The sequence below is a fragment of the Mercenaria mercenaria genome, chromosome 4, assembly GCF_021730395.1.
Source record: "Mercenaria mercenaria strain notata chromosome 4, MADL_Memer_1, whole genome shotgun sequence".
In the NCBI taxonomy this organism is placed as follows: domain Eukaryota; kingdom Metazoa; phylum Mollusca; class Bivalvia; order Venerida; family Veneridae; genus Mercenaria; species Mercenaria mercenaria.
The window spans coordinates 91606055-91627831 of NC_069364.1; the positions used below are offsets into that span (position 1 = coordinate 91606055).

Sequence of the window (21777 nt, forward strand, 5' to 3'; positions counted from 1 at the left end):
CGTTACGTAGGACATAGTAACGTAGGAGATACTAAGTCCTACGTATGAGATACTAAGTACTACGTAGGAGATACTATGTCCTACGTAGGAGATACTAAGTCCTACGTAGGAGATACTAAGTACTACGTAGGAGATACTATGTCATACGTAGGAGATACTAAGTCCTACGTAGGAGATACTAAGTACTACGTAGGAGATACTATGTCCTACGTAGGAGATACTAAGTCCTACGTAGGAGATACTAAGTCCTACGTAGGAGATACTATGTCATACGTAGGAGATACTAAGTCCTACGTAGGAGATACTAAGTACTACGTAGGAGATACTATGTCCTACGTAGGAGATACTAAGTCCTACGTAGGAGATACTAAGTCCTACGTAGGAAATACTATGTCCTACGTAGGAGATACTAACTCCTACGTAGGAGATACTAACTCCTACGTAGGAGATACTATGTCCTACGTAGGAGATACTAAGTCCTTCGTAGGAGATACTAAGTACTACGTAGGAGATACTAACTCCTACGTAGGAGATACTAACTCCTACGTAGGAGATAATAAGTCGTACGTAAGACAAATTTAAATCTCTCTGCTGGCACCAGGACGCTTCCATAGAATGTTTACAGATAGCTAGGTAGATCGTTCCACCATTACTCAGTGTTACGTGTGAAGTAGTCCAAATTGTAGTTTCATGCTGTTGATGAAATCTGGTATAATGAGTCATATGAGGATGTGGCAGTTACATTTTTGGCTTAGTTTTATTGCTTATTGTATTGTGAAAAGATCTAGACCATTGTCAATTTGAATTTCCAGGTTTTAGTTTTATTCATTGAGAAAATGTCTAAATACGCGTAATTGCTAAACGGCAATTTTCAATGGAGCATTTTCAGAGGGTGATGTCTTTCAGAACAGATTATTTTTCTTATATCTAACATAACATCTCAATATATTTTCTAATTTTGGTAAGAAGACACGTTAATCTAAAAGAATATATATGGTTTGTTTTCATATCATTAAAATGCTCCAAAGTACTGAAAATGTCTCAAGACTTTTTTTAATATTGGGACCCCTCGCGGGTAACCCCGTTTATTTGATTTTTTTCTATAGTTCATATATTCATCATACATAATTAATATACAGGAAATGAAGCATGAACAAGATGAAACAAACTACAATACAAGTACAAGTATAGTCTACAGATAGTAAAGTATGTACCAATTAAGTTCCTTCTTTATTTCTTATCAACAATGAAATCTTGAGACATTAAGGAAATATTATCATAATGATTTATTATCAGCGTAAAAATAAAATTTAGTAATAGTTTTTATTCAAGACTAAGTAGAAATAGGACCTAGTAAATTGTAGGAATTTTGATGTCTGGAAAGAATTTACTATTTACTAATATTTAAAATCAATTTCAGTGTTGTAATGTTATAATTAATAATGGAATAACTTGGCACTTACATGTACTTTCTTGGAGAATGGCAAATGCAACCGCATGTATGGCGTTGTATGTACATTTCACAATAATTTCATATTTATAACCTGGCGAAAGACTAGAGCATGTTGATGTCCGATCGCTTTCTACAGTACATGGAACCTTATTAACATTTCCTCCATCATATTTTGAATCGGCCACAACGTCATAGGTCAGGTCTAGATCTTTTACATTGTCTTTCTGTGACCACGATATAACAAAACTTCTTGTTGTGACATTAGAGGTAGTAAGATTTACTAGCACTAAATCCAACTCTGAAAAATATTTTAAAATATAATCAAATAATGAATAAAAACAAATTTTCCAGCATTGGATTTTCTATCAAAAACTATATATAAAAATGTAACTTAATTAAGATTTTTAGTTCGTGTGAACTAATTAAAATAACTTTGTGCAGTTATTTCATAAGGTAGTTCTAAACGTTCGTTACACTGGACGTGATTTATCCGTATAAAGTGAAGCAAAATGGGTTCGAGGTCCAATGTTTTCAAATAAGTTCAACAGAAAACAAGTCGAAAGATTTCCTGCGGCCAGAAGTTATACAGACCAGAAATTATTGACAGTAATTTATGGGTGAATAACGTACTTGTTTTTTTTATTATACCATTTCGCTTTAATGTAGGAAATATTTCTCCATTCAACATGATTTACAAGTAGATCTATGAACTATGTATTTCTTAATTCTGAAAGTTATTGTTTTGAGCAAAAATAACTATATTTCCCTTTCATGTATAACATAACTTTTAGCTCAACTGGTCACATTCCTTGACTATTGAAATACTTTACTAGAGCTTTCACAAATGTGATTCATGCCTTCACCTGGACTTATTTGACAACACAGGACCATAATCCAGGAAACTGAAGAGCAATTAACACAAAAACCCTTATACACAACAAGGTATCAATATTGATCATTGCTGAAAGTTTGAATAAATTATATGAAATAATGAATGAGGAATTCAGGTTACAAACATTTCTCTATATATATCATATAGAGTGCCAGCTATATTGCAAAAACGGCGTTCCATAAATGCGATAAGCCAATCGCATATCGGTAAAAAGTCACGTGAAATCACCCAGTCCCCATGTGCTACACTACTTGTTGCATTCCAACAAGAGCTTGTAGAACACGAAATGCCCTCCTTGTGGCATTCAGTAACTGCACAAGAAACAGAAACTCTTTGGTCACTGCGCACTGGAAGTTTGACGTACTGACCTCAAATCAATAATTTTGGATCATTTACCAGTCATAAGTTACCTCCGTATCAAATGTGATCTTAGACCAAAGCATTCTCTAGTTATTTGGCAAAAATGTTCTACTGTTCCGGGTCACTGTGACCTTGACCTTTGACCTACTGATCTCAAAATCAATAGGAGTCATCTGCTGGTCATGTTCAACCTCCCTATATTATGTTTCGTGATCATAGGCCCCAGCGTTCTCAAGTTATCGTCCGGAAACGGTTTAACTGCTCCGTATCACTGTGACCTTGACCTTTGACCTACTGATCTCAAATCAATAGGGGTCATCTGATCATCTGCTGGTCATGATCAACCTCTTTATTAAGTTTCGTGATCCTAGGCCCATGCGTTCTCAAGTCATCTTTCGGGAACGGTTTCACTGTTCCGTGTCACTGTGACCTTGACCTTTGACCTACTAATCTCAAAATCAATAAGGATCATCTGCTGGTCATGTTCAACTTCTTTCTTAAGTTTCGTGATCCTAGGCTCAAGCGTTCTCAAGTTATCTTCCGGAAACTGTTTATCTCTTCCGGGTCACCGTGACCTTGACCTACTAACCTCAAGAGGGGACATGTACTGGTCATGTTAAACCTCTCTATTAAGTTTCGTGATCTTAGGCCCAAGCGTTCTCATGTGATCGTCCGGAAACGGTTTAACTCTTCCGGACCACTTTGGCCTTGACATTTGAACTACTCATTTTATACGCCGAAGCTAAACAGATACTAGTATTTCTAAGTTTGACTGCATAGTATTGAAGTATATATTAAATTTCATTGATTATTGAAAAAACATGGACTATAATACTGATTTCTTTTCAAACGGTGTACTATTAACATCTGTTTTCGTGATCTTAAAATACACCTTTTAAAAGCAACATAATGTTCATGACGCATCACGAGTAATGCAACATCTGTTTTCGTGATCTTAAAATACACCTTTTAAAAGCAACATAACGTTCATGACGCATCACGAGTAATGTAACATCTGTTTTCGTGACCTTAAAATACACCTTTTAAAAGCAACATAACGTTCATGACGCATCACAAGTAATGTAACATCTGTTTTCGTGACCTTAAAATACACCTTTTAAAAGCAACATAACGTTCATGACGCATCACGAGTAATGTAACATCTGTTTTCGTGACCTTAAAATACACCTTTTAAAAGCAACATAACGTCCAAGACACATTACGAGTACTATATCCATGCTCAAAATTATATTCCTTCAGATATTATTTTTGTGACGTATGGTAATTGTTTCTTCCAAATATTCATACGAATATATTTCATTCATTCACTAACATATTAGCGCATTTAAACGTATTCATTCATGAGATAGACAAATGGTTTATCTTTATTTTAATGCAACGGCAACAACAGCAAATATGTCAAACAAATTATATATATCTGTATACATTTTTTCATCTGTTACCTAGTTTGCATTCAGATCCTATGGTCTGGATAAACAATCTTATTATATTCCGCCTTAAATAGTTCTTTGACCTGGTAAACATGTATATATATATATAATAAGACGGGATTTAACTGAGATAGAGAATTGCTAAACGATAATGAACTCGGTAACAAAACATTAAATACCTCATCTATAATATACTCTGAGTCCGATGTTGATATCAAAGCAAAGTAGTTTATATTTACCATGTGTGCAAGAGTTGATACCGGATTGAAAATGACCTAATTCACACTGACATGTGTTATTTGTACATTCAGCAGCGCCGGATATAGCGGTATTGCACCAGTCAATTGGCCTGTAAGTGCAATTGACACCAAGAGCTGGTACCAATGTTGTTGTAGAAGCAGCTGTCGTGTTTGCGGAGTCATTTGTTTCAGAGCTGGCAATACCTCCAATCTGGACATAGTTAGAAAAATAATTGCATATATATTACGAAATCCTGTTCATAATGAAGTTCTGTACGACGAAGGTCAGTTTTGTTTCCTTAAAAGTATCCAACGTTTCTGTACATTAAGTGTGGCACATAAAATGTTTCAAGTAACAAAAATAAGGTTACAAAGTATTTTAACATATGCATTGATTAAGCAAATGTTGAAGTACAATGTTTAATAAGCATGTAGGAATTTATATTTCCCCCAGTCACACACATTAAGAAGGAAGAGTATCTTTCTCTCAGATCGGACAGATAGAGAAGCATAAAATTTATTTATTTACGCCCTCAAGTTTTCATTTTCCTGGGTCCGTATTCATAAAGCATCTTAAGTATAAGTTTTGTCTTAAGGCGACATACTTTGAAATTAGAAAAAAGTGGATGGGGTATGATAAAATTTACCTGCAAAAAAGTACAAAGTTTTGGTACATGAAATGGATATTGTTTCACTGTTATAAGTACACAAAGGATTGCTCACTAAAATAAAAATGAGAAAAACTGAAACAAGAAAGTTATTGTTGAATTACATACGACTTATTGTGTACATTCAAAGTCAACAATTAATATTTTTTGTGCGAAAATAATAGTGCTTTATCTTGTCCAAACATTTATCAATACCCTACAGATTCTAATTTAAAGAAAAAAAATGAAATAAGTTCACTGTCTTGCTTTTCATTTTGCATATGTAAGCTAAAACACATTATTTAGTTTGTTTACAAAGTAGTGCATAAGAAAAGACATGGTGGTCAAGGAATGCCACATTCCAAAACTAACAGAGTATATTCCCCTTAATACATTAAACATTTATCGTTACAGAAGTCGAGTGACTTACAATAAGGGCCTAGAAATGGTTCCATTATTAATTTTCAACTTGGTATTCATGAACTACAATGCACTTAAATATCAAAACACATTCAACAAACTTTTGAAAATGTATTGTCTTAAAAATCCCTAAAATAAGGTATGAAATTTGGTTGAGAGGTCCAATCAATGTGTATATGTGCAAAAGTAACATACTAATCTTATTCACGAAACTTACTAATACACAGCAGGCATGTCAGTGATCAAAACTGAACGAATATACAGTTATCCTCACTTTAATGTCATTTATAATTTGTCCTTGAATTCTCCGCCATACTTTTCATAACTCTGTTTGCACGAGTTGCACGAGACTACTGTCATTCACGTAAAAAACGGGGTCAGACAAGTTGTAAATGCAATATCATCTTAACGTAATTAATGGAGTATGCAGTTAAAGAAAAACTTTATCTCATAACGTAATGAACAAGTATAATGTTGTAACAACAACAATACCACACTGGCCATAGCTTTATCAGATCAAGTGGTTCCAACGTTGTTTGAGCGGTGAATTTTACGCCGATCAGATGGAGAAATATGGCCGATACTACAAATTTCCGGTATTGTAAGTATGATTTAAGGGAATTTCTACCCGTTAAATAACGAATCAAATGAAAACGATGGGTGCACCTGGAGCGCAAGTGTGTCTATGTTTTAGCACATGTATCCATTTAGCTGAGATTTGTGCCGTTTATTCAAACACTTCTGTACAGTCCGGCGGGGGAAGGAGATTTTTGACAGTTTTTGACAATATCGCCTCAAATATACTGTTAATCGGGAACAAGTAACTGTTAAAACAGTTTTTATGTAAAGGGCTACCTCTTAAAACAAAGCGTGTATATTTTTATAGAATTATTCAGGGTTATTTCTGAAAAATCGGCCGAAAACCTAATGCAACGCCGTTTCGAGTGGGTCGCTATGCAACGCAATCAAGTGGATACCGTTCTGTGTCTTACTTGCGAAGTCTTATCCGTCTTAAAAACAGTAATTAAAGCCTAACAATGAATAAATTTAGAGAGTTTTATAGCATTATAATGATCCCGCCATTTCTAATATATTGTACTTTTACATTTTATGCTCGCTTAACATTTAACATATTTTTGCGGACATTGTCAAAAAAACATCAACACAAAAACATAAAGCAAGGATGAACATCGAACAATATCATTAAGTGAATAATAGTACTAGTTCGTAAAAACAAGAACCAGTTCACGGATATTTATCTCCTCCACGAATGGTACTGAACAGCAAAATCGGGTTGACTCTTTAAATCAGTATAGTTACAGTTCGTTACTTTTTAGTCCCTTAAAACCAAAACATTGCGATTTCATTACTGAGTTGTTTTGCATTTAAGCTGTTCATACAAAATAAATAAAATTTGGTCCTTGATAAAAGTATTGATCAGTTGTTTGTATATATTTTCATCCATATTGCTGGTGTAGCGTTCATTTATTTTCAGAGAGATAAATCACAGAGAACGTTAAAATTCGCCAGGGAAAAGACAATATTTTATTTGTCCTCCATAAAACATAAAAGACGTAATAAACCTCTATAGTCGCCGTTCAAAAATGAAAATACAAATGAAATACAGACACCAATGAAAGAAATTAAACGGAAATGTAAAAGTACAATATATTAGAAATGGCGGGATCATTATAATGCTATAAAACTCTCTAAATTTATTCATTGTTAGGCTTTAATTACTGTTTTTAAGACGGATAAGACTTCGCAAGTAAGACACAGAACGGTATACACTTGATTGCGTTGCATAGCGACCCACTCGAAACGGCGTTGCAATAGGTTTTCGGCCGATTTTTCAGAAATAACCCTGAATAATTCTATGAAAATACACACTCTTTGTTTTAAGAGGTAACCCTTTACATAAAAACTGTTTTAACAGTTACTTGTTCCCGATTAACACTATATTTGAGGCGATATTGTCAAAAACTGTACAAAATCTCCTTCCCCCGCCGGACTGTACAGAAGTGTTTGAACAAACGGCACAAATCTCAGCTAAATGGACACATGTGCTAAAACATAGACACATTTGCGCTCCAGGTGCACCCATCGTTTTCATTTGATTCGTTATTTATTGGGTAGAAATTCCTTTAAATCATACTTACAATACCGGAAATTTGTAGTATCGGCCATATTTCTCCATCTGATCGGCGTAAAATTCACCGCTCAAACAACGTTGGAACCACTTGATCTGATAAAGCTATGGCCAGTGTGAATACTTACACTGATCTAAGTAGCAGTCGGTTTATAAGTGACTTTATTGATTCATTTTGTGTTTTGTTATTGTTGACAAAAAGTATAACGGAAGTGCCTCACAACTGAAGCGGAAACCAGTTTGATGCACAAAGTAGTCAACTGTAAATAATATTTTTTGATAAATGTCCATAGAAATTAATAATTTTCTGATATTAAAGACGAATATCTGAATAGGATTCGTTATTTGATAAGAAATTATAATCATCGACATGTTTTTTTTTTTTTAATCATACACGTGCTGACACCTAAGTTGTCTCCCGTTGTTTATTAGAGTTACCGTTCGTCCGGCGCAGTAATACTTTTTGCAGTGAATCGCCGGGAAGTCAGTGTGGGAAAATTAAAACCCATGTAAATAAACTAAAATTAACCACCTTTTCAAGATCAATTTCAAGTGATCGACGTTTTACATTTAACCCACCAGACCTGTGTAGCATCTTACATGTCTGTTCTAAGGTATTCATTGTGTAGAATGTTAAGTTATGCCCTTGCAATGCTAATCCCACTCTGATTTTTTTGTTTACATTTTTTATCAATGAGAAAGAAAATCTCATCCCTTCAACATTATTTGTAACACTGGTATTGTATAAAACCTGTTTTTTCCTTATACAAAAGCTTAATATTTTGTGTTGAATGTACTTTCACAAGGACCTCTGTTTTCCTATTACATTCATAGTACCACATCCTTATCCACAAAGTACTGAATATTACAGGTGTCCATCAGTATTATATCAGTTTAGGAATATGTTTTTTATCTTCCCACCATCAATTTCTTGAATATGCACCCCTTCCTCATTTCTGTATGAACTGTGAATGTAGCAATATGCGTCCCCTTAAGTTGAAGATTTTACTTAAGTTTTTTGGTGATTTCAGCTTAGGTCTAAGTAAAAAAACTTAAATCCTATTCATAAACAGCTTAAACTTAAGAAACGTAAGAAATGACTTAAGTCAGAAAACAAAATGGCGTCGTGAGTATGTTTAAAGTGTTGTTTTTTCAGATAAAAGCACTTAAAACATAATTGTGCATGTTGTATCTGTCTGAAATTAATGTTGTTTTTTTAATGTTTTCGTCCACAATAAAAGCCAAGAATTACTTATTAAGCTGTTTTATGAATAACAAATATACTTAAGTAAAATAAATGTCTTACCTAAGTAATACTTAAGTAAATAATCAATTTCTTATACTTAAGATGCTTTATGGTCCCTGGTGTTGTACGTATGTTGGCTTGTAGCCTTTATTGTTTCATTTCCGTGCGATGCTAGCTCTAAAAACAAACATTCCAAAGTAGTAAATAATAAGAATCTTTCCTTGGTTGAAGGTACGGATGGAAATATCTGACTCGAGGGTAACTGTTTCGGTGGTAGCCAGATATTTCTATCAGCACCTTCTATCAGTGATAGATTCTTTTTTTTGCATACCGTATTCTTTAAAACAAGAAACAAAATAAAACGAATGATTTTCTTTTAACCTATTGTGTTTAATTAGCATATGAATCTGCACATTTATTCATAAGTCTTTCGTCCCGGAGTAAAAGACGAGTTTTTTCTAGCACCGACATAAATCCTGTTCTTGTATACAAGGAAATAAGATTTTGACATTGATCATTAGCCTTGTAATTACAGTGAGGACAGCAGGTAGTAGATTATCTTAATGCTGGATGTGTGCACTGGCAAATGTGCGGCATTATAGAAGATATGGTGTTGTAATAAAATATATATTACAATATGTTATTCCTCTTTAAAAATGCATTTGAACATACTGTAAAAAATAACTTTCAAATCAAGAATAACGATAATTATATCTCAAATTTTAACAAGCCTTTCAGGTGTGCTATGTATGAATTTACTGAAAGTATCAGATATTTTGAACACTTTTTGATGTGTGCAATATACGAATTTACCGAAAATATCAGATATTTTGAACACTTTTTGATGTGTGCAATATACGAATTTACCGAAATTATCAGATATGTTGAACACTTTTTGATGTGTGCGATGTACGAATTTACTGAAAATATCAGATAAGTTGGACACTTCATGTGTGCGATATATGAAGTTACCAGAAATATCAGGTATTTTCAACACTTCTTGATGTCTGCGATATACGAATTGACCGAAGTATCAGATATGTTGAAAACTTTTTGCGAATATTGCAAGATTTGTCAATGATGTTATCATGGGTTAGAACAAATGGAGAAGTAGCTATTAAACATTAAACCTGTGAGACATAATAGTAAGTACTCCCTCCCAGATACATGTTCTCTATACCTTTTATATAAGTATATGCCCTGGAAAACACTGTTCTATGTATCAGTTTAGTTCCAATGAACAATTTGTATTTTGTATTTTTTATCAGTCAACCTCATATGAAAGGGAGGTAAGATGTGTCATTTAAAAACCCCGCCCTTCTTATTCCTTCCACCAAATAATTTATCATGAAAAAAGTATATGAAATAATGAAATTAAAACCAACCATTCAAATCCTAACATAATTTCGAAAGTTCTTTCATGCAAAATTTGATATAAAAGGAATTTCGTATCATAATGTTTTACCAGTGTCAGGAAAAAACTGGTTATGTAGAACAAAACTACAGTTTCATATTGTTTGCAGATAATCATCTTTCCTGTTTTTAATACGGTACCTGTAACAAACAAATATAAACATAATCAGAAAAAAACATTCATGTCTTCAAACAAGAGGGCCGTGATGGCCATATATCGCTCACCTGAGTTTAGTTGCTTTAACAGTTAAAAGTTTCTACTAAATAAATACAGGCAGGTACTCTGTGTGTGTGTGTGTGTGTGGAGGTGCGGGGTCCCTATATAAGTCTATATAGACCATGTGCCCCCCTAGTATCAAAGCCCTAGGACCAGTGGTTTTGGACGTGAACATTTTAAAAGTTTTTCCTTTCGGTTGCCACGGCAACTAGAATTCTGTATTGAATTAAATTCTTTGAACGAGTATTAAAGAAGGCCATTTAAGAAACATCCCTGTGAAGTTTCATCAAAATTGACCTGGTGGTTTAGGAGGAGATGCTGTTTAAAGTAAAGTGTGGACGGACGCCGGACGGTGAGCGATCACAATAGCTCACCCTGAGCTCGGTGAGCTAAAAACAAGAATATCATAATTGTGCTTTACAATATTTGTTCACATATGATTTCAGCCATTTGTCACCATCTAAACGTGAATAATCTAGAACCATTTTGTTGTAAAGGCAATACAGTAGTAAATAAATTTGCTATATGTTCTATATAAGGTTACCAATTTCTGTGAGCTGTCACACATAACTAGGCCCGTCTTAAAAAAAAGAATTAATAATCATATGTCCATGAATGAGCTATAAACCACACAAAAAAAAACACCAAAAAAGTAAGGGCCATGTATCTTCTAAGAGAGATTTTCTCTCTGACAGGTCAACAAGTTTTGGAACATTTTCCAAACTGACAGCTAGAATGTGGGTATGCACACAAGTGTAAAAAGGTTTGTGTACATTTCCACACTGGCCATAGCTTTATCAGATCAAGTGGTTCCAACGTTGTTTGAGCGGTGAATTTTACGCCGATCAGATGGAGAAATATGGCCGATACTACAAATTTCCGGTATTGTAAGTATGATTTAAAGGAATTTCTACCCAATAAATAACGAATCAAATGAAAACGATGGGTGCACCTGGAGCGCAAATGTGTCTATGTTTTAGCACATGTGTCCATTTAGCTGAGATTTGTGCCGTTTGTTCAAACACTTCTGTACAGTCCGGCGGGGGAAGGAGATTTTGTACAGTTTTTGACAATATCGCCATAAATATAGTGTTAATCGGGAACAAGTAACTGTTAAAACAGTTTTTATGTAAAGGGCTACCTCTTAAAACAAAGAGTGTGTATTTTCATAGAATTATTCAGGGTTATTTCTGAAAAATCGGCCGAAAACCTATTGCAACGCCGTTTCGAGTGGGTCGCTATGCAACGCAATCAAGTGTATACCGTTCTGTGTCTTACTTGCGAAGTCTTATCCGTCTTAAAAACAGTAATTAAAGCCTAACAATGAATAAATTTAGAGAGTTTTATAGCATTATAATGATCCCGCCATTTCTAATATATTGTACTTTTACATTTCCGTTTAATTTCTTTCATTGGTGTCTGTATTTCATTTGTATTTTCATTTTTGAACGGCGACTATAGAGGTTTATTACGTCTTTTATGTTTTATGGAGGACAAATAAAATATTGTCTTTTCCCTGGCGAATTTTAACGTTCTCTGTGATTTATCTCTCTGAAAATAAATGAACGCTACACCAGCAATATGGATGAAAATATATACAAACAACTGATCAATACTTTTATCATGGACCAAATTTTATTTATTTTGTATGAACAGCTTAAATGCAAAACAACTCAGTAATGAAATCGCAATGTTTTGGTTTTAAGGGACTAAAAAGTAACGAACTGTAACTATACTGATTTAAAGAGTCAACCCGATTTTGCTGTTCAGTACCATTCGTGGAGGAGATAAATATCCGTGAACTGGTTCTTGTTTTTACGAACTAGTACTATTATTCACTTAATGATATTGTTCGATGTTCATCCTTGCTTTATGTTTTTGTGTTGATGTTTTTTGACAATGGCCGCAAAAATATATTAAATGTTAAGCGAGCATAAAATGTAAAAGTACAATATATTAGAAATGGCGGGATCATTATAATGCTATAAAACTCTCTAAATTTATTCATTGTTAGGCTTTAATTACTGTTTTTAAGACGGATAAGACTTCGCAAGTAAGACACAGAACGGTATACACTTGATTGCGTTGCATAGCGACCCACTCGAAACGGCGTTGCATTAGGTTTTCGGCGATTTTTCAGAAATAACCCTGAATAATTCTATAAAAATATACACGCTTTGTTTTAAGAGGTAGCCCTTTACATAAAAACTGTTTTAACAGTTACTTGTTCCCGATTAACAGTATATTTGATGCGATATTGTCAAAAACTGTCAAAAATCTCCTTCCCCCGCCGGACTGTACAGAAGTGTTTGAATAAACGGCACAAATCTCAGCTAAATGGATACATGTGCTAAAACATAGACACACTTGCGCTCCAGGTGCACCCATCGTTTTCATTTGATTCGTTATTTATTGGGTAGAAATTCCTTTAAATCATACTTACAATACCGGAAATTTGTAGTATCGGCCATATTTCTCCATCTGATCGGCGTAAAATTCACCGCTCAAACAACGTTGGAACCACTTGATCTGATAAAGCTATGGCCAGTGTGATTTCTACAAATGCAAACAATCTTCTTGAAAATGCTACCAAAATGTCAACTAATAGTCCACAATGAAAATAAATCAAAAACTGGCATACTGAAAACATAAAAATGCCAGTTTAACTGTTTTTTCTTTCTTTCCGCCATTATCTAGTCCGGAAGTGTTGCTTGAATACCTATTTAGTACTTTTATATCTTTACAGAGTTTTGAACAACAGCGAGATGTATAGGATAATTCTAATAAAACTTTCACGACATTAGGAAGTCCTAAGAAAGTATTATATTTTTATGTTGTTATTTCTATTCTCAGAGTAGAAAGATTATTATTCATTGTATGTTTTGCTATTATACTTAAGGACAGAAGTTTTGCGCATTCTTGTGGCACCACTCTCAAAACCAGTTCAACACATTAATTGACAGTTGTATATCCGCCATTTGTTTTAACAAGAACTATACACATCTCCGTCTAATGGGCACCACTAGGAACTACTTTTGCAAAGCACCGCATTGTCCACTAATGATGTACCTTAATTTATTTCTCTACATTGTGGAGATTGCTGTTATGCAATTTCTGCATCAGACAGCTCTTATTTACTCGGAACATGGATACAAGCAATATGAACTGCAGTTGTCGATTATCGTTTAAAACTGATCTGGATAGTGATGCTATAAAATGTTTATAACTCTTTATGTTTGGATCAAATTAACAAAAAAGAAAATATCTGAACTATTCTGTGGTAATGAATTTGATTATTACATTTCAAAATAAGTAATATTTTTTCTCGTCTCTGGTCCTTGACAGTTTTGTTAGTCTTACAAAAGTTTATCTTAAGAACAATACTATTTTAAAAATCTATATAAACGTAGTGAAACTCACTCTTCGTTTCATCCTTCCTTCCATCTAGTACCTGAGGCTGAAAGAAAATAAGTATGGGTCAGATGATATCTTTGATTTTAAATGTAAATATTTATTACCATACTAATCAAATATCCTGATAAAACTTTGTAAGCAATATGTGCTGTTAAGCCGATATCATTCAGACTATGTAAATAGTAGGTCGGGAAAACAGAATGATAAAAAATGCACGAATATTGTAATGTTTATCAAAAAGGAAGTTTGAGAAACTAATTTTTAAAAAGCTTCATTTTTAAAAACGATATTTAAAGTACATATATATAATCTAGTCCAGTTCACTTTAAATACATGTATCACTACTGCTCCGAAAACAAACTAACAGAGAAAAAATAAATAAATAAACATTTTTATATTTATACATACTAAAAGGCCAATAATTCGTCATGAGTACTTATACATATTAGTAGACTGTTAATTGTTGTATCCTGGTTATTTTGGAAAAAAAATTCTACGACATGAAAGTGAGTTCCCTGTCACGTGACCCTATATGCTGCTCTATCTTATTCATGAATTTGATTTTTGAGGATTTTAAGCATCCCTACGTAAATAAAATGTCAATTTAATGACCTTATTCTGTGAAGACTTTTTCTGTGAAGGCATAATCTTTATTCAGTTATTCAGAGCCAAACCTATATACCGAACGAAAACTGCAAAAGCTTGGTAAGATTCAACAGATTTTCATCAAATAAATATTACCAACTTTCTTAAACTTTGTTGTATTTCATAAACAGAAGGATATGTGGAAAATACCTCCACAATAGGATTTAGCTTAAAACTGACACTTTTTGTCTGAGTTTTTATAGACATTTATTAGTAGTTATGGCATTTTGTTAATAACATTAAGTCGTATACCTGTTACTTACGCCCCATTTTTGGCCAGTTTTTGAAATATCAACTGAAGAAAAATGCCATATTTGGCATATGCAACATTTTAAGATTGCATATTATATAATTTTGGATACAACAATGATTATTATATAGTAAATACGTAGCAGACACGACCTTTCGTTATTGACGACTGTAAAAAGGTGTATACTGACAATTTCTCAAATATTATCAACCGTATTAGGTATGTAAAAGCTTTCGCAAATGAGGTTACAGTATAGATATTTAGTTTGTTGTTTTCTTTCTTTCTTTCTTTCTTCTTCTTCTTCTTCTTCTTTTCTTTCAGTGTTCTCAAAAGTATGACTTTTTATTTCTGGAGCTTCGGTATATAAACTGTTGCTTTTGAAAGTGGCTACCGTCTTTTCTTTGTCGTTCCATTCTTTCTCGATCGCATGTATACTATTTTTTCATTAGTATGACACATTACATCTTCACATCCTTCACTTTTATTCACATAGCGAACCTTAGAACTATGAAACAAATGCGTTTCAACTAACTCAGAAATTTATTACATTTTCAATGATTTTGCAGCTGTATTACAAAACGGGTTGTGATGTCTATTTCACATTGTAATAAGCTTTCTAACACGTTTTGTAATAATTATTTCAATTTCACTGATTTTGTGAAGATCCAATTTCATTTTCCAACTACTTGCCGCAGGTAAAAAGTAAAATCTGGAAAGTAGATCCCTCGAAAGCACCGAGAACAAGGCAAACAGTGAAAATTGCAGACTTGGTTGGCCATCTTATATAGAGAATAGATCTAATAGGTTAGTGCCGTAGATGAGAAAGTTTATCTGGCGAGGTGGAGGAGGTTATCGGGTGAGCCGAAGGCGAACCTGATAACGTCCGGAGCCGAGCCAGATAAACTTTCTCCATCTTAGGCACTAACCTATTATTCTATTTATCTTGTCATTACTTCATTTTCCGATATTTGGCAATTTATTTTACAAAAATATTAAGTGTGCGACAACCGCTTTAATGGCGTCATATTCGTAATGACGTCACTTATATAATGACGTGATTACCGGCAAAATCGCAATAACTTCTTCGTTTTTGAATAACAACTCATTATTTGACCATTCATTTTCTTAGTTCGTACATTTCCAACACAATGATGATGGTTTCGTTGCAAAATTTCTTATGACAACAATATCGATCATAAGGTCACATGATCAACTGACCGTATATCACTGGTCACATGATCATCGATATCTGACGGTATATCAAGAAAGATATACGGCACCCTGATATCGGGTCGAAAATACTGCAAGTGACAGGATAACAAAAGATCTTTATCTCCTTCACATTATTCATAAAGTGAGCCTTACTTATATGACACAAATGCTTTTCAACTAACTCAGAAATCTATTACATTTTGCAACTTTATTACAAAACGGGATGCTTTGTTTATTTTCACTTTGTAATAAGCACTCTTAACCATTTTGTAGAAACTTCCTTGATGTTATACTCACCAATAATCTTCTTAGTTACAATTAATTGAGTAAAATTACATGCTAAAAGTACGCCACCTGACATGCTCACCTCATTCAATTTTATTCACACAGTGAACCTTAGAACTATGTCACAAATACGTTTACACACACTGTGAGAAATTTATTACATTTTGCAACTTTATTACAAAACGGGTTGTGATGTCCATTTCAAATTGTAATAAACACTCCAATCCGTTTTGTGATAATTATTACAATTTGCAACTTTATTACAAAACGGGTTGTAACAAAGCTGCAGGGCCCGACCAAATAAGACCGGTCGTACTTGTAAGAATATTAGTCGAGAGATATCCCTCATCCTTACAAAACTCTTCCAAAAATCCCTGCAGTCCAGTACTCTGCCAGAAATATGGAAAATGGCAAATGTTGCTCCCATCTTTAAGAAAGTTCTAGGTCAGACCCAGCCAACTATCGCCCGATCTCTCTTACCAGTATCTTGTGTCAAACGTATCCTCTAGCATAACAAAACACTTCACAAAGAACGATATGTTCTATGAATTGCAGCATGGTTTCCGAGAAAAGAGGCCTTGTCAAACTCAGTTACTAATGTTCGTAGAAGCTTAGATATCATTCTTTGTACACTTAGTACTGTAATAAGAAGGGCGTGTACACATTTTACTTAATAATAAAAATCCTAAAAACAGAATGTTAGATCTAAGTGCAAAACAAATATCCATGTTAAACATTTGATTCATCAAATGCTAATTTTAAGCAATCATTTCATCATTTTCTCCCTTCTATTTTGTATAATTATGTGCAGTGTCATGCATGGGTTTATGTAAAGCAGCCAACGTTTTGTTACAGTAAATCAATGACTGCAATCGATTTTTGGTTGCGGGTTTATCCCGCTACCAAAGTTAAGTGTATTTCTGACAATCATGTAGCATCTTTATTTGATTCCAAATCACATCCACAGGAATTTGTTCATGTGCTACACAAAGTAGTCCCATTCATGAACAATGCGGATGAATTATCAATGATCAAGCGGTGCTTATTCATTCTCTATCCATTCACACTGGCCATTTTAGATTATATAAGAGCTGTCAATGATTAGGTATTTCAGCCCATGGTTACATCACTGACTACCAGCTGTTCATGTAAGGTCAGGCAGAGTTTATCTTAGATATGAGGCACATTAGTATTTGTTTCTTATACATGTATATTTATAGATTGGCATTTAAAATGAAAATAACTCTAGCAAAACCCGCAACCACCAGACATTTCAAGGCTTTGATTTACTCTCAGTGAATATATCTTTGAATGATAGATCTATATATTGCATTATCGCATAACAAACATTTGATGAACCCAACCGTCATATTCATACGATATATAATGCCGTGTGACCAACCAACCATGCAGTATCGTGATCAAAAGGTTTGAGTAACATGATTATTAAATCATTTCCTAAGTGTTGTGTTACACTCGTCAGAATATTGTAACGATCGTAACCAAATTAAATCCTGGGAAGAAAGTGCAGTTTATTTATGGTTAAAGCCCAGAGCTGATATTAAAAGAATCGGACAAACCATAAAGTTCCGTTGTATCCACCGCCCACTGCGCTGCAACCATATTTGGTCGGTTATTTTATATACCTGCAGTGACCGGTTGTTGTCTGATAGTGTCATACTTACGCTATGATGTAAACGTAATCACACTTACGCTATGATACAAACGTAATCAGGGACCTTTTTACACAAAAATGTTACCATTTGTATCAAAATTCTACAAAATCAGAAGTCCCTCATTAAATTGTACAGAAATGTTTACATTATTGGCAAGGAATAGCACTAAACAAGTGTTTGTGGCTGAAAGAGTACATCAGTGTGCTCCTGTCTCAGTGAGTCACTTGTTGTTACCAGACAAAAGTGACAAAAATAAGATAAACCCTTCAGAAAACTAACCGATGACCGCGGAAAATACACTCACCTGGTCATATTAATCCACGTTTCTGGAACCACCGCTTCTGCGAAAGCTATGGCCATTGTTATTTTAGTTACTTGAATGTTTTATTCGACTAAATGATTTAAGGTTTTAATGTAATTGTTATCACAAGCAATTTTATAAAATTTTATTAAATATTGCAATATGATGATACTTTTGATGTTAAAAATGAGGTGCGCGTTTTCTTCTCACCTTCGGTCATTTATATTGATAGAATACTGTTTAATTGTTTACTGTATTTTTCATATTCAGATGTATTTTCCATCATATATAATTAAATGACCAGATTCACATGTTTCATTTTTCTTCGTATTTTTTGTTTCTTTAAAAAAAGTAAATAATTAGTTATAAATGTTTACATTGGCTGAAAAAAGCAATCAAAGATTGACAGACTCCAGTAGTGACGTTGCCTTGGCGGGATCCGGACAAACTCCCCTTGACACAGGAAGCCGCAACATGTTTTTCCTTTGCTTGTTTTGTTTTGTTGGGTTTAACGTCGTATATACCGACACAATTATAGGTCATAAGGCGACTTTCTAGCTTTGATGGTGGAGGAAGACCCCAGGTGCCCCTCCGTGCATTATTTCATCACGGGCGGGCACATTGGTTCCGTAAGCCAGCTGGATGGCTTCCTCACATGGAGAATTCAACATCCCAAGTGAGGCTCAAACCCACATCTGTGAATGGAAAGTGACTCGAAGTCAGTGACCTTAACCACTCGGCCACAGAGCCCCCATGTTTTTCCTTTGTGAAGGACTTTTGATGATCCGTGCAGGAATATACATTACTTGACACTTGAATTTGAAATTTGTACATGTATTTTAATTATTGAAGTTGTACATACACATGGAAATCAAAGTTTCACTGTGTGAACTTTCTGTAAAATCGAATTTCATTATTTGGAAACTATGACATACAAGAACCATGCATATATACGCAAGAATCTTACACCAAATTAGTGAGTTACCGTATTTTTGTAAAAATGAAATATTTATGTCACTACTTCCTCCTAAATGATCTTCAATGTATTTAGAAAAGATCACTGTGGTAAAAAAAAATGACCGCATTATTAGATTTTATTGTAATTTTATTATGTGATTGACAAGAATATTCATATAGTTCTTTTTAAAGGTATTCAAAACAAGTTTGATAATATTCCCTACGGCACTCGTTCACTCCGTGGTGTGCTTCTACAATAGAAGGATTAGCATTCAACACACCTGATCTACATGTGTAGAGAAAATCACCTTTAAAATCATCCACTTACTATAATCTGCTACGTGAGTTACAGTATGATCCGTGTGTCTACACTCAATGTAAATACAAAATTAGAAATCCAAATTACCCTATCTCTCTTTCCGTCTGTTCAGTCATTATCGCCCGATGGTGAAGTGGTAACACGCTTGACTGTCAATTCAGAGGTCCGGGATTCGAAAAGTCCGGGGTTCGAATCCCGGTACAAAAACTGGAAATTTCTGAGATGCTCTTGAGCGTCTCCCACCTAACTAAAAGGACAGTACTGGTTCCTCCAGGAAGGACGACTTTGCGTATATCGGTGCTTCACACCTGGCACGTTAGAGAACCAGCCGGACAGGCCTGTATCTAAAAGGAATTGTCTCTTCGATTCTGTGGGCTTTGTCTCATTCTGCCCCTCTGGTCAGATCGCTCTGTGTTTGTACTAGTAGAGGATGAATTCGGCACCCTGAGTGGCTGTCTTTGCGCTATATAAAGCGCATTTGAGAACGTGTTTGCATGAAAAGGAAGACATATAAATCCGGTGTAATAAAATATTTAATATATGTAACCCGTTTGTTTCTTTCGTTACACCTGTCTTTTTTATCATTATACATGTATATCTTTTGATCGATCGTATCCCGTCAGTATTCTCCACAATTAACTGTCAACTTTTCTACATGAGTCAGACGTAGAGGACGAATGGTTTCAGAAACAATTGTCTTTTATCAAACAATCACAGTGTACAAACTCCCTACCCATAAATCGAAGTCACAACCCAACTAATAAAATGGACCGTGGGGTCGTGAGTTCTATTATGTTGATAAATGACATCGTGCCTGGAACCATACGTCTTTCAGACCTGTTCCTTCATTATAACCAGTTTGTTCAATAATTTATGTCCCGTTTGTTTATTAATCATAATCGTTTGTTCCATCATTATATATGCCGCAGGAGTTCCATCATTTCACCCATATGTATATGAGAGCGTTCTTTTGACGAGCAAAAAAGTTCTGTTGTTGTAGCTCTTCGCGACTGCAATAATGCAGTTTATGCCAAGACCCGCGGTCGAAAAATGGTCAGTAACTGGGTGAAGTCCGTACATATAAGAATTTAAAATCCAGTTGTAAGCTATGTCGCGCCTCTTAATACCAGTTGAGAATTTTTGTTACATTTTCTTTAAGAAAGAGGGCCAAGGACTAACCTAGGGAAGTTTGATTTTTAGCCATGGAATTCCATATCGGACAATGTAGTAATACTCTTTCAAAACTAGTCATAGCAAAAATCTGAGTTGTGGTGCAGAAAGAAATGAACAGTGTTCAAGAAAATAAATCGTATTCCATAATGACATACATGTATCTATGTCTATGTTATACTGCTTAACAATCGTTATCGATTATAACTAGCAGGCGCTTTGTCAGGGATAGCTGTTAAAAATAATAAGAATATAGAGATTATGTGCATCTCAAAGATAAAGTAAAAGAACTTTTTTACAGGTCAGGTTAAAAAGTAAAAGCAGGAAGTTGCATTAGAACTGATAGAAGGGTGGTAGCTGCCCAACAAATACTTTTAAGTTGGGACTAGCTTGCAAAGACGTATGCTTCTGGGAAAAAAGGAGTTTGCATGATAATGGGTCTTTGAATACGGTATCAAGTAGTTCAAGTTTCTGGTAGGTCTAAGGTGACTGTGGTCAACAAAAACAAGGTGTTGTTGGATCTTGTATAACATAGTAACTGAGCTGATCTATCACTGTATAACACCGCACGTTCGGTCGAATTGTTATCCTAGTGTAGCAGGTAACGGCTAGTGAAAGTGTAGTTTATCATAAATCTTTGCTAACCAAAGTGCGAATCACGTGACATATGTTGGGCGTGAACTCGTGTTCATTCAGTAGGCAGTCAGTAAAGCACGAGGAAGGACGCAAAACGAAGCAGCGAGTAAGGACACAAAGCGGGGAAGAAAGGTAAATAAATTAAAAAAGAAATGTTTAATTACAGTTTCACTTGTTAGACTTTTATATTCAGATTGTGTGTGTGTGTGTTTTTTTTTTAAATATGCATCACTTTTCTAGATTTCTGGAGAGTGATTTGGCGGGAAGAATTTTTTCTGATGATGTGTTAGGCTTGAACCAGTTTCATGAGGTGACGGTTGGTCGTGGCGGACGAGGTTTTGGGAGGGACTATTTTAGCAAAGTGTTTTATCAAGTTTTTATAAGTTTTATAAACTTAGGTGTGCTGGCGTGACGCAAGGCAGCTC

The 21777-nt window shown here is 34.5% G+C and overlaps 1 protein-coding gene across 1 annotated transcript; it reads right to left on the minus strand.

Annotated features, from left to right (window-relative positions):
- Positions 1-974: 974 nt before the first annotated feature.
- On the minus strand, positions 975-17916 carry LOC123552434 (uncharacterized). The gene is made up of 5 exons (XM_053542330.1): positions 17874-17916; positions 10323-10411; positions 4396-4606; positions 1464-1751; positions 975-979 (listed from the first exon to the last, which is right to left on the minus strand). Exons 1-5 carry the CDS (start codon positions 17914-17916, stop codon positions 975-977), a joined length of 636 nt encoding a protein of 211 aa, XP_053398305.1.
- Positions 17917-21777: the final 3861 nt, after the last annotated feature.